Source organism: Pristiophorus japonicus, chromosome 14, assembly GCF_044704955.1.
Source record: "Pristiophorus japonicus isolate sPriJap1 chromosome 14, sPriJap1.hap1, whole genome shotgun sequence".
NCBI classification, from domain to species: domain Eukaryota; kingdom Metazoa; phylum Chordata; class Chondrichthyes; family Pristiophoridae; genus Pristiophorus; species Pristiophorus japonicus.
In genome coordinates, this window is record NC_091990.1 from 96,240,084 (window position 1) to 96,254,553 (window position 14,470).

At 45.6% G+C, this 14,470-nt stretch overlaps 1 protein-coding gene across 2 annotated transcripts in view; it reads right to left on the minus strand.

Annotated features, from left to right (window-relative positions):
• LOC139279437 (potassium voltage-gated channel subfamily KQT member 1) overlaps nucleotides 1-14,470 on the minus strand; it is an 838,442-nt gene that overhangs the window by 622,731 nt on the left and 201,241 nt on the right. For both annotated transcript variants that reach the window (XM_070898561.1, XM_070898562.1), the window contains exon 2: nucleotides 3,356-3,446. In XM_070898561.1, coding sequence (XP_070754662.1) covers nucleotides 3,356-3,446 — 91 coding nt within the window. The remainder of the gene's footprint in view (nucleotides 1-3,355; nucleotides 3,447-14,470) is intronic.

Here is a 14,470-nt window from a genome sequence, read left to right on the forward strand (position 1 = left end):
GTGGAGGAGGATTTCCTGGAGTGCATAAGGGATGGTTTTCTAGACCAATATGTTGAGGAACCAACTAGGGGGGAGGCCATCTTAGACTGGGTGTTGTGTAATGAGAGAGGATTAATTAGCAATCTCATTGTGCGAGGCCCCTTGGGGAAGAGTGACCATAATATGGTGGAATTCTGCATTAGGATGGAGAATGAAACAGTAATTTCAGAGACCATGGTACAGAACTTAAAGAAGGGTAACTTTGAAGGTATGAGGCGTGAAATGGCTAGGATAGATTGGCGAATGATACTTAGGGGGTTGACTGTGGATGGGCAATGGCAGACATTTAGAGACCGCATGGATGAAGTACAACAATTGTACATTCCTGTCTGGCGTAAAAATAAAAAGGGGAAGGTGGCTCAACCGTGGCTATCTAGGGAAATCAGGGATAGTATTAAAGCCAAGGAAGTGGCATACAAATTGGCCAGAAATAGCAGCGAACCTGGGGACTGGGAGAAATTTAGAACTCAGCAGAGGAGGACAAAGGGTTTGATTAGGACAGGGAAAATGGAGTACGAGAAGAAGCTTGCAGGGAACATTAAGGCGGATTGCAAAAGTTTCTATAGGTATGTAAAGAGAAAAAGGTTGGTGAAGACAAACGTAGGTCCCCTGCAGTCAGAATCAGGGGAAGTCATAACGGGGAACAAAGAAATGGCGGATCAATTGAACAAGTACTTTGGTTCGGTATTCACTAAGGAGGATACAAACAACCTTCCGGATATAAAAGGGGTCAGAGGGTCTAGTAAGGAAGAGGAACTGAGGGAAATCTTTATTAGTCGGGAAATTGTGTTGGGGAAATTGATGGGATTGAAGGCCGATAAATCCCCAGGGCCTGATGGACTGCATCCTAGAGTACTTAAGGAGGTGGCCTTGGAAATAGCGGATGCATTGACAGTCATTTTCCAACATTCCATTGACTCTGGATCAGTTCCTATGGAGTGGAGGGTAGCCAATGTAACCCCACTTTTTAAAAAAGGAGGGAGAGAGAAAACAGGGAATTATAGACCGGTCAGCCTGACCTCAGTAGTGGGTAAAGTGATGGAATCAATTATTAAGGATGTCATAGCAGTGCATCTGGAAAATGGTGACATGATAGGTCCAAGTCAGCATGGATTTGTGAAAGGGAAATCATGCTTGACAAATCTTCTGGAATTTTTTGAGGATGTTTCCAGTAAAGTGGACAAGGGAGAACCAGTTGATGTGGTATATTTGGACTTTCAGAAGGCTTTCGACAAGGTCCCACACAAGAGATTAATGTGCAAAGTTAAAGCACATGGGATTGGGGGTAGTGTGCTGACGTGGATTGAGAACTGGTTGTCAGACAGGAAGCAAAGAGTAGGAGTAAACGGGTACTTTTCAGAATGGCAGGCAGTGACTAGTGGAGTGCCGCAAGGTTCTGTGCTGGGGCCCCAGCTGTTTACATTGTACATTAATGATTTAGACGAGGGGATTAAATGCAGTATCTCCAAATTTGCGGATGATACTAAGTTGGGTGGCAGTGTGAGCTGCGAGGAGGATGCTATTAGGCTGCAGAGTGACTTGGATAGGTTAGGTGAGTGGGCAAATGCATGGCAGATGAAGTATAATGTGGATAAATGTGAGGTTATCCACTTTGGTGGTAAAAACAGAGAGACAGACTATTATCTGAATGGTGACAGATTAGGAAAAGGGAAGGTGCAACGAGACCTGGGTGTCATGGTACATCAGTCATTGAAGGTTGGCATGCAGGTACAGCAGGCGGTTAAGAAAGCAAATGGCATGTTGGCCTTCATAGCGAGGGGATTTGAATACAGGGGCAGGGAGGTGTTGCTACAGTTGTACAGGGCCTTGGTGAGGCCACACCTGGAGTATTGTGTACAGTTTTGGTCTCCTAACTTGAGGAAGGACATTCTTGCTATTGAGGGAGTGCAGCGAAGGTTCACCAGACTGATTCCCGGGATGGCGGGACTGACCTATCAAGAAAGATTGGATCAATTGGGATTGTATTCACTGGAGTTCAGAAGAATGAGAGGGGACCTCATAGAAACGTTTAAAATTCTGACGGGTTTAGACAGGTTAGATGCAGAAAGAATGTTCCCAATGTTGGGGAAGTCCAGAACCAGGGGTCACAGTCTGAGGATAAGGGGTAAGCCATTTAGGACCGAGATGAGGAGAAACTTCTTCACCCAGAGAGTGGTGAACCTGTGGAATTCTCTACCACAGAAAGTAGTTGAGGCCAATTCACTAAATATATTCAAAAGGGAGTTAGATGAAGTCCTTACTACTCGGGGGATCAAGGGTTATGGCGAGAAAGCAGGAAGTGGGTACTGAAGTTTCATGTTCAGCCATGAACTCATTGAATGGCGGTGCAGGCTAGAAGGGCTGAATGGCCTGCTCCTGCACCTATTTTCTATGTTTCTATGTTTCTATGTAAAACAAAGAGACAGACTATTATCTGAGTGGTGACAGATTAGGAAAAGGGGAGGTGCAATGAGACCTGGGTGTCATGGTACATCAGTCATTGAAGGTTGGCATGCAGGTACAGCAGGCGGTTAAGAAAGCAAATGGCATGTTGGCCTTCATAGCGAGGGGATTTGAGTACAGGGGCAGGGAGATGTTGCTACAGTTGTACCAGACTGATTCCCGGGATGGCGGGACTGACATATCAAGAAAGACTGGATCAACTGGGCTTGTATTCACTGGAGTTCAGAAGAATGAGAGGGGATCTCATAGAAACGTTTAAAATTAGACAGGTTAGATGCAGGAAGAATGTTCCCAATGTTGGGGAAGTCCAGAACCAGGGGTCACAGTCTAAGGATAAGGGGTAAGCCATTTAGGACCGAGATGAGGAGAAATTTCTTCACCCAGAGAGTGGAGACCCTGTGGAATTGTCTACCATAGAAAGGTGTTGAGGCCAATTCACTAAATATATTCAAAAAGGAGTTAGATGTAGTCCTTACTACTCGGGGGATCAAGGGGTATGGCGAGAAAGCAGGAATGGGGTACTGAAGTTGCATGTTCAGCCATGAACTCATTGAATGACAGTGCAGGCTCGAAGGGTCGAATGGCCTACTCCTGCACCTATTTTCTATGTTTTTTTTTTAAGATGCCTGTGGTTCCATTCCAACGCTGACAGGACAAGCTTGTGGTTACCATCCAAACGTTCTCACACACCTCGTCAGCTCTCACGCTATCGTTATGGCAACAGACCCTGGGACGCCAAGACCAACAGTGAATGGCAGTGCCCACCGAATACAACCCGGTAAGCGTTCTGGAATGTTCCAGAGCATGTGCATCGTCGCCACTGTGTTATCAAAGTTAAGAGGTGTTTACATACCATCCAAACGAGAGCTCTATTGGCAAAGTAATGGTACTGCTCAATCGTCGACATGACACTGAAGATGAGGCAAACCAAAACTATAAGAAATCTGGAAGGCAAAAGAAAAGAATTAGATCCGTAGAAAAAAACACACACTGCTATTGATAAGCCTATATCACATCCCCCGAGCCTTCGAAAAAGAGACTAAAATACAGCTACACAAACATTTATCAAACTATTAATGGGGCACTAAAGTACTGCTCACCACATCCCCCCCGCCCCCCATCTACTAATGGGGGGGAGAGGTATACAGGTGCAACTTCCCCTGAGTCCCAACCTGCTAATGGGGAAGTACAATAAAGCAGCATCATATCCACAACATTCCAATGCAGAGATACCAACACTGAGAAAGTCAAAATACTGAGATTATTAAAGTAAAAAGAGGTGCCTGAGGTGTTAGCTCACTATCTGGGGTACCATTACTCAAAGCTCATCTTTTACTTTCACATCATCTTTACACAATGTCTAAAAAGTGTTCAGTTGCATTAAACAAAATGAGGCCATTTGCTTCTCCCGTTCTTCCCAGCACAGAGCTTGTCCTTGCTCCCGCCCCGCCTGGTTTACAGCAGGAGTTAACCTCCCCATTGCAGAAAGATTTATATCTATGAGACCAAACTAAATTTTACAAAATTCTAATTTAGAAAGATTACTCCTCCTGACAAAACCTAACGCCTTCTCATAAATTTTACATACCGAAGGAGGTTGAAGATTTAAAAAGAAAAAAAAATTCAGCCTGTCTGTATTTAGTATCTGGTGATTTCCCCCAAGCTCTTGCTATTCATCGGGCTGTGCCATTAAATCCCCTGGATGTAATGTAACATAGAAAGGGTTGCCAACCCTCCCGGATTATCCTGGAGTCTTCCGGAATTAAAGTCTAATCTCCCGGAAACAGTTAAAAACAACCAAATTGAAAAATCACAGGGGCATTCAAAAATATTTGTTTTTTCCCCATTTTATTTGAACACTTTTGTTTATTAGTTGTAGAAATTTTGTAGGTGGGACAAAGTCTGTTTCACTGGATGGGGCAGTTGAAGATAGGAGATTGCGTGATGAAAGCTCCAGGAATATGTTTGACCAAAGTTGGCAATCCTTTAATATAGTGCAACTTGCCACTGGCCTAGGCTTCATCAATTTATGCCCAATGCCAGAGACTTGGGTGTCAGCCATGGTTCAGTAGGTAGCACTCTCTCCTCTGAATCACAAGGTTGTGGGTTCAAGCGCCACTTCAGAGACCTGAGCAACTAATCTTGGCTGACACTCCAGCGCAGTGCTGCCAATTTACTTTACAGCCAATGAAGTACTTTTGAAGTGTCTTCACTGTTGTAATGTAGGAAACGCAGTAGCCAATTTACGCACAGCAAGGACCTGCAAACAACAATAAAATAAATGACCAGATCATTTGTTTTAATTGTTGGTTGAGGGATAAATATTGGCCAGGACACTGGGTAAACTCTTTTGCTCTTCTTCAAATAGTGCAATGGGATCTTTCACATCCACATAAACCGAGGTCCCATCTGTTCTCTTAATGTCTTATGTGAATGACGGTACCTCCAACAGTGCAGCACTCCATCAGTACTGCACTTTCTTTCATATTAACATAAATGCACCACTTCCCTTGATCATGTAATACTGCACACATCAAAACAACTTTATAATCCCATTCTAAAGGCAGCTATTTCTTGACACAAAATACAGCAGTGCAGCTTTAATAACCTGTCAGATTGTTTCTTCTTACTCCAATCCAGTTTGCATCCCAACTTCTCTCGTCTATCTGATAGACCATGATTATGTTTTTTGGTGGAAGACATATTCAAGTTCAATAAAAAATGTTTCCCTTATCCTTCAGCAATAACTTGCATCTTTAACGTCCCAAGACACTGAACAGAAGAGTATTCAGACCAAAATTAACATGAACCAAAGACGGAAACATAGAAAATAGGTGCAGGAGTAGGCCATTCGGCCCTTCGAGCCTGCACCACCATTCAATAAGATCATGGCTGATCATTCCCTCAGTACCTCTTTCCTGCTTTCTCTCCATACCCCTTGATCCCTTTAGCTTTAAAGGCCATATCTAACTCCCTCTTGAATATATTCAATCAACTGGCATCAACAACTCTCTACGGTAGGGAATTCCACAGGTTAACAACTCTCTGAGTGAGTAAAAACTTTGTCAAAGAGGTAGGTTTTAAGGAGGATCTAAAAAGGGTGGTGGACGTTAAGGTAGGAATTCCAGAGCTTAGTACATAGACAGCTGAAGGCACGGCCGCCAAGGGTGGGGTAAAGGGAATGGGAGATTCACAAGAACCAGAATTGGAGGAAAGCCAAATTCTTGGCATGCTGTCAGGTTGGAGATGGTTACTGAGATATGGAGGTCCGAGGGAATGGAGGGATTTGAACACGAGGATGAGAATTTTTAAATTGGGGCATGATGTAGGCCAGTGAGCACAGAGATGATGTGTGAGTAGGATTCCGGGCGGGTTAGGTTAAGGGGAGCAGAAGTTTGGATGAGTTCGAGTTTATGGAGGGTGAAAGATGGGAGACCAGCCAGAAGATTATTAGAATAGTAATAGAAAAGTATTAATAACGGTTTCTGCAGTAGAGGCTAGAAAAAGAACAGTGAATCAAAGTATCCGCGTAGCGTTGCTGATCACGCCCCAGTATCGCCCCGGAACCCTCCCCATCAGGAAGTGGAGCGCCGAGATTGCTCTCCACTTCCTGTAAGGGGCGGTAATTGCAATTTCGCGGCCGCGATGGGACTTCCGCGCCGGCCACAGGAAGTCCCGGCCTGAGCCGGTTACCATCCCCAATCGAGACGCTGGGGAATTTCTCCCCCGAAGATTCTTAAGAGAGTGGAGTAAAGGAGAAATTTAGATACATTAGAGAGGGAAATACAGGTAGAAAGTCCACAAATAGACAAGTGGGATTCTGGGCTTTCTATGTTGGGACATTAAATATAAAAGCAAGGAAGTGATGCATTATTTGTACAAGACATTGATTAGGCCACAGTTGGGGTATTATGCACCTCAGTGTAGGGAAATATTGGAGCCATGGAAAGGGTACAGGGAAGATTCCAGAGAACGATACAAGAAATAAGAAGTTACAAGCATGAGAAAAGACTACAAAAAAAAACTGGGGCTTTTTTACTAAAACATAGAAGATTAAGTAATGAGTGATCTAATAGAGATATTTAAAATTATGAAACAAGTTGAAATATAGAAACATAGAAAATAGGTGCAGGAGTAGGCCATTCAGCCCTTCGAGCCTGCACCACCATTCAATAAGATCATGGCTGATCATTCCTTCAGTATCCCTTTCCTACTTTCTCCATACCGCTTGATCCCTTTAGCTGTAAGGGCCATAACTAACTCCCTCTTGAATATATCCAATGAACTGGCATTAACAACTCTCTGCGGTAGAGAATTCCACAGGTTCACAACTCTCTCAGTGAAGATGTTTCTCCTCATCTCAGTCCTAAATGGCTTACCCCTTATCCTTAGACAGTGTCCCTGGTTCTGGACTTCCCCAACATCGGGAACATTTTTACAGCATCTAACCTGTCCAGGCCCGTCAGAATTTTATAAGTTTCTATGAGATCCCCTCTCATCCTTCTAAACTCCAGTGAATACAGGCCCAGTCGATCCAGTCTCTTCTCATATGTCAGTCCTGCCATCCCGGGAATCAGTCTGGCGAACCTTTGCTGCACTCCCTCAATAGCAAGAATGTCCTTCCTCAGATTAGGGGACCAAAACTGAACACAATATTCCAGGTGATGCCTCACCAAGGCCCTGTACAACTGCAGTAAGACTTCCCTGCTCCTATACTCAAATCCCCTAGCTATGAAGGCCAACATACCATTTTCCTTCTTCACTGCCTGCTGTAGCTGCATGCCACCTTTCAATGACTGATGTACCATTATACCCAGGTCTCATTGCACCTCCCCTTTTCCTAATCTGCCGCCATTCAGATAATATTCTGCCTTCGTGTTTTTGCCACCAAAGTGGATAACCTCACATTTTTCCACATTACATTGCATCTGCCATGCATTTGCCCACTCATCTAACCTGTCCAAGTCACCCTGCAGTCTCTTAACATCCTCCTCATAGCTCACACCGCCACCCAGCTCAGTGTCATCTGCAAACTTGGAGATATTACACTCAATTCCTTCATCCAAATCATTAATGTATATTGTAAATAGCTGGGATCCCAGCACTGAGCCCTGCGGCACCCCACTAGTCACTGTCTGCCATTCTGAAAAGGACCCGTTTATCCCGATTCTCTGCTTCCTGTCTGCCAACCAGTTCTCTATCCATGTCAGTACATTACCCCCAATACCATGTGCTTTAATTTTGCACACCAATCTCTTGTGTGGGACCTTGTCAAAAGTCTTTTGAAAGTCCAAATACACCACATTCACTGGTTCTCCCTTGTCCACTAGTTACATCCTTAAAAAATTCTAGACGATTTGTCAAGCATGACTTCCCTTTTATAAATCCATGCTGACTTGGACCGATCCCGTCACTGCTTTCCAAATGCACTGCTATTTCATCTTTAATAATGGATTCCAACATTTTCCCTACTACTGATGTCAGGCTAACTGGTCTATAATTACCCGTTTTCTCTCACCCTCCTTTTTTTAAAAAGTGGGGTGACATTAGCTATCCTCCAGTCCATAGGAACTGATCCAGAATCGATAGACTGTTGGAAAATGATCACCAATGCATCCACTATTTCTATGGCCACTTCCTTAAGTATGCTGGGATGCAGACTATCAGGCCCCGGGGATTTATCGGCCTTCAATCCCATCAATTTCCCTAACACAATTTCACGCCTAATAAGGATTTCCTTCAGTTCCTCCTTCTCACTAGACCCTTGGTCCCCTTGTATTTCCGGAACGTTATTTGTGCCTTCCTTCGTGAAGACAGAACCAAAGTATTTGTTCAACTGGTCTGCCATTTCTTTGTTCCCCATTATAAATTCACCTGAATCTGACTGCAAGGGACCTACGTTTGTCTTCACTAATCTTTTTCTCTTCATGTATCTATAGAAGCTTTTGCAGTCAGTTTTTATGTTCCCAGCAAGCTTCCGCTCATACTCTATTTTCCCCTTCCTAATTAAACCCTTTGTCCTCCTCTGCTGAATTCTAAATTTCTCCCAGTCCTCAGGTTTGCTGCTTTTTCTGGCCAATTTATATGCCTCTTCCTTGGATCTAACACTATCCTTAATTTCTCTTGTTAGCCACGGTTGAGCCACCTTCCCTGTTTTATATTTACTCCAGACAGGGATGTACAATTGTTGAAGTTCATCCATGTGATCTTTAAATGTTTGCCATTGCCTACCCACTGTCAACCCTTTAAGTATCATTTGCCAATCTATTCCAGCCAATTCACGTCTCATACCATCGAAGTTAGCTTTCCTTAAGTTCAGGACCCTAATCTCTGAATTAACTATGTCACTCTCCATCTTAATAAAGAATTCAACCATATAATGGTCACTCTGCCCCAAGGAGCCTCGCACAACAAGATTGCTAATTAGTCCTTTCTCATTAAACATCACCCAGTCTAGGATGGCCAGCCCTCTAGTTGGTTCCTCGACATATTGATCTAGAAAACCATCCCTAATATACTCCAGTAAATCCCCCTCTACTGTATTGCTACCAGTTTGGTTAGCCCAATCTATATGTAGATTAAAGTCGCCCATGATAACTGCTGTACCCTTATTGCACACATCCCTAATTTCTTGTTTGATGCTGTTCCCAACCTCACTACTACAGTTTGGTGGTCTGTATACAAATCCCACTAGCATTTTTTGCCCTTTGGTATTCCGCAGCTCCACCCATACAGATTCCACATCATCCAAGTTAATGTCCTTCCTTACTATTGTGTTAATTTCCTCTTTAACCAGTAACGCCACCCCGCCTCCTTTTCCTTTCTGTCTATCCTTCCTGAATGTTGAATACCCCTGGATGTTGAGTTCCCAGCCTTGGTCACCCTGGATCCATGTCTCCATGATGCCAATTATATCATATTCCTTCATTGCTGCCTGTGCAGTTAATTCGTCAACCTTATTATGAATACTCCTCGCATTGAGGCACAGAGCCTTCAGGCTTGTCTTTTTCACACAACTTACCCCTTTAGAATTTTGCTGTAATATGGCCCTTTTTGATTTTTGCCTTGGGTTTCTCTGCCCTTCACTTTTACTTTTCTTATTTCTATCTTTTGCTTCTGCCTCCATTCTACTTCTCTCTGTCTCCCTGCATATGTTCCCATCCCCCTGCCATATTAGTTTAACCCCTCCCCAACAGCACTAGCAAACACTCCCCCTAGGACATTGTTTCCGTTCCTGCCCAGGTGCAGACTGTCCGGTTTGTATTGGTCCCACCTCCCCTAGAACCGGTTCCAATGTCCCAGGAATTTGAATCCCTCCCTTCTGCACCACTCTTCAAGCCATGTATTCATCTGAGCTATCCTGCGATTCCTGCTCTGACTGGCACGTGGCACTGGTAGCAATCCTGAGATTACCAACTTTGAGGTCCTACTTTTTAATTTAACTCCTAGCTCCCTATATTCAGCTTGTAGGACCTCATCCCATTTTTTACCTATACCTTTGAGAGAAAGAAAGACATGCATAAGCATTTACATGGCACCTTTCATAACCTCAGAACATCCAAAGCTCTTTACAGCCAATGAAGTACTTTTGCAATGTAGTCACTGTTGTAATGTAAGGAAATGTGGCAGCCAATTTTCCCAGAAACAACAATGTGATAATGACCAGATAATCTTGTTTTTTTGGTGATGTTGGTTGAGGGATAATTATTGGCCAGGAGACCGGGGAGAACTCCTCTGCTCTTCTCCAAAATAGTGCCACGGGATATTTTACATCCACCTGAGAGCAGACAGGGCCTCGGTTTAACATCTCATCTGAAAGACGGCATCTCCGACAGTGCAGCACTCCCTCTGACTCAGAGACAAGAGTGTTACCACTTAACCACAGCTGAGACCTAAATATTGAAAGATTGTTTCCATTGATTGGTGAATTGCTGACAAAGGGGCACAAACTCAGTATCATCACTGGAAGACCGAAGGTGGTGGTTGGAACAAGTTTTTTTCCACACACAGTTATTAGAACGTGGAATGCTTATCCACAAGTGGCCATTGAGGCAGAAACTATAACATCATTTAAAAGAGAATACATATTTGAAAAGGAAGAATATAAAAGGGTTTGGGGAAAAGGCAGGGAAATGAGATGACTGTAGATCGCATCAGTTGAGGAGCTTGGACCAGCACAGGCACAATGGACTGAATGGCCTCCTTCTGTGTTGTATGTCTGTGATCCTATGACCTGAGCCACCCAACCTGCTCTAATTCTCCAAATCTTAATGGGGGAATGAAACACCACTTGTATGTCAGCACTCTCTCCTTGTACAACTAAACAGTCTAACAAGCACAACTCCTGCTCTCCCCCCCGCCCCCCCCAGCAAAAAAAAATCAGGATCAACTGGTGCAAAAAGACAAACCCTTAAAAAAAAAAGTACCATCCTTTTTCAATACTTTTAATACTTGCTCTAATTAGTAAGTGCTGATGTCAAAGGAAGGGAACTGGCAGTGACAGTGTGAGAAGTGAGCTAATATGCAGTTAGTGAAGAAAGGGCCACGGAAGTCTCCTGGGTCAGTGTGCATATGTACTCCTGGTGATCTAGTGTCAGCCGTGGCTCAGTGGGTAGCACTCTTGCCTCTGAGTCAGAAGTATTGTGGGTTTAAGTCCCACTGTAAATGTCATGTATTCAACCAGCATTGTAACCCATGTATAAACTGACCTAAGTTGTACACCGCGAGAACACTGACCACTAGGTGGGAGACACTCCTAACCTGGACCTTCAGGTATAAAAGGGGAAGCTCCACCCACCTTCTGAGTGCTAAGGAATAAAGGACAGGTCACAGACTGACCTTCTCTCAAGCATGGGCCTCGTGTGCATTTATACTGTGTAGTAAGGACGTATCAATGGCGACAAGAAACTGGGATTTAAACCACGCGAGCATGGCCACTAGCAGAACAGACGAGAGGTACTGTGTTAAGGAATGGTTGGGACAGAGATTCAACATTGTTAAAGCAGCACACAGTTCTCCAGGCAGACAAGGGCAGTCAGGCATGCCCCAACATGTAGTCGAACCCATAGGGGGAGTTCGACAGAGACAATGGCAAGCTGAACAGCGATTCACGCCATTGCAAGGGACAATGCGGCCAGTAATGGGGCCATCAACACCTGTTAATGGCGCACTCAAGGACAATAACAGGGGCAGTCAGGGACGATCGACTGGCAAGGGACCTTTTGTTTCAAACCGCAACTCATGCTGGAGGCGTGGAGGCATACATTCAGCCGGAGTTTGCAGAGATGAGCAAAATACCTGCAGAAATTGCAGAAATGGACACTGGGGGAAATCGCTGGAAGCAGAAGTTCAGCGAGTTCATGTGGAGCACATATACAGTTCATATACCAGGACGACACCGATAATGATGAAAGTGCTCCTCAATGGCATCCCAGTATCAATGGAGTTAGACACGGGTGCCAGCCAGTCCCTGATGGGTATCAAACAGTTCGAAAAGTTGTGGGCATCCAAGGCCAGGAGGCCAAAATTATCACCGATTGACGCACAGCTACGGACTTACACAAAGCAAATCATTCCGGTGCTAGGCAGCGCCACGGTAGTCGTGACCCACAAAGATTCGGAGAACAGGTTGCCACTCTGGATTGTCCCAGGGGACGGTCCCGCACTACTGGGGAGGAGTTGGCTTGCTGTCATGAACTGGAAATGGGGCGATGTCAATGCAATTTCCTCTGTGGAGCGAGTATCATGCTCACAGGTCCTGGACAAATTTGACTCATTATTTCAACCCGGCATTGGCACTTTCATGGGGGCCAAGGTAGTGATTCACATAAACCCGGACGCCAGACCAGTACACCACAAGACCAGTACACCACAAGGCCAGAGCGGTGCCGTACGCGATGCGGGAAAAGATAGAAGGCGAATTGGACCGCCTGTTGAGGGAAGGCATCATCTCGCCAGTCGAATTCAGTGACTGGGCGAGTCCGATTGTGCCGGTGCTCAAGGCGGATGGGTCGGTCAGGATATGTGGTGATTACAAGGCCACCATCAATCGGGTGTCACTCCAAGACCAGTACCCGCTACCGAGAGCGGAGGACCTCTTTGCGACGCTATCCGGTGGCAAACTTTTTTCAAAATTGGACCTGACCTCAGCTTACATGACCCAGGAGCTGGCGAGTGAGTCAAAGAAGCTGACCACCATCACGACACATAAGGGGTTGTTTGAGTACAACAGATGTCCGTTCGGGATTCGCTCGGCCACCGCGATCTTCCAACGAAATATGGAAAGCCTCCTCAAGTCGATTCCAGGGACGGTGGTTTTTCAGGACGACATCCTCATTACGGGTTACGATACTGAAGAACACCTCCACAACCTGGAGGAGGTGCTACGCAGACTGGACAGGGTTGGTCTGCGACTGAAAAAGGCGAAGTGCATCTTCCTAGCTCCAGAAGTAGAATTCCTGGGGATGAGGGTAGCAGCAGACGGGATCAGCCCTACTGCATCCAAGACGGAAGCGATCCAGAGAGCACCCAGACCCCATAACACGACGGAGCTGCGTTCGTTCCTGGGGCTCCTGAACTATTTTGTTAACTTTCTTCCTAAATTGAGCACGCTGCTAGAGCCGCTACATGTGCTCCTATGCAAAGGTCGCGAATGGGTCTGGGGGGACAGCCAGGAAAGGGCTTTTAATAGAGCACGCAATTTGTTATGTTCCAACAATCTGTTAACGCTATATGACCCATGTAAGAAACTTGTGCTAACGTGCGATGCGTCGTCCTGTGGTGTCGGGTGTGTGTTGCAGCATGTCAATGCCAAGGGTCAGTTACAGCCGGTAGCTTATGCCTCCAGGAGTCTGTCCCAGGCAGAAAGGGGCTACGGGATGGTAGAAAAGGAGGCGCTCGCATGTGTATATGCGGTAAAGAAAATGCACCAGCATCTGTTTGGCAGGAAATTTGAGCTGGAGACAGTATGTGTCCTGAATGGGGACTGGGCAGCTACGTACAGGGCATGCCCTGAGAAATTTAAACCATTTCACAGGCGCAAGGATGAACTCTTGATTGAGGCCGATTGCCTACTGTGGGGAAACCGCATAGTCATGCCTCAGATGGGCAGAGAGGTGTTCATCAGAGAACTCCACAATGGGCACCCGGGCATTGTCACGATGAAGGCAATTGCCAGGTCACACGTTTGGTGGCCAGGGATAGACGCAGATCTGGAACTTTGTGTTCGCAGGTGCAACACGTGTGCCCAGCTGGGCCATGCGCCCAGGGAAGCCCCCCTTAGACCCTGGCCATGGCCCGCCAAACCTTGGTCACGCATCCATGTGGACTACGCAGGTCCTTTCATGGGGAAAATGTTTTTGGTTGTAGTAGATGCCTACTCCAAATGGATCGAGTGTGACATTTTAAATTCAAGCACATCCTCTGCCACGGTAGAAAGTCTACGGGCACTGTTCGCCGCCCACGGTCTACCGGACATCTTGGTCAGCAACAATGGCCCGTGCTTCACAAGCACTGAATTCCAGGACTTCATGGCAGGCAATGGAATTAACCATGTTAGAACGGCACCGTTCAAGCCGGCCTCAAACAGCCAGGCAAAACGAGCAGTGCAGATAATCAAACAGGGGATGCTCAGATTCCAAGGGGGTTCCCTACAAACCCGCTTATCACGTCTCCTGTTGGCCTATAGATCCCGACCACACTTGCTCACAGGGGTTCCGCCCGCAGAGCTACTAATGAAAAGGACGCTCAAAACCCGATTATCCCTTATACACCCCACCATGAAAGAAATTGTCGAGAGCAGGCGCCAGTCACAATATCACTACCATGACAGGAATGCGAGGGCGCGATGTATTGATGTAAATGATCCTGTTTTTGTCCTCAACTACGCTGCAGGGCCCAAATGGCTCGCAGGCACTGTGGTTGTCAAAGAGGGAAATAGGATTCTGGTAGTTAAACTTACCAATGGACA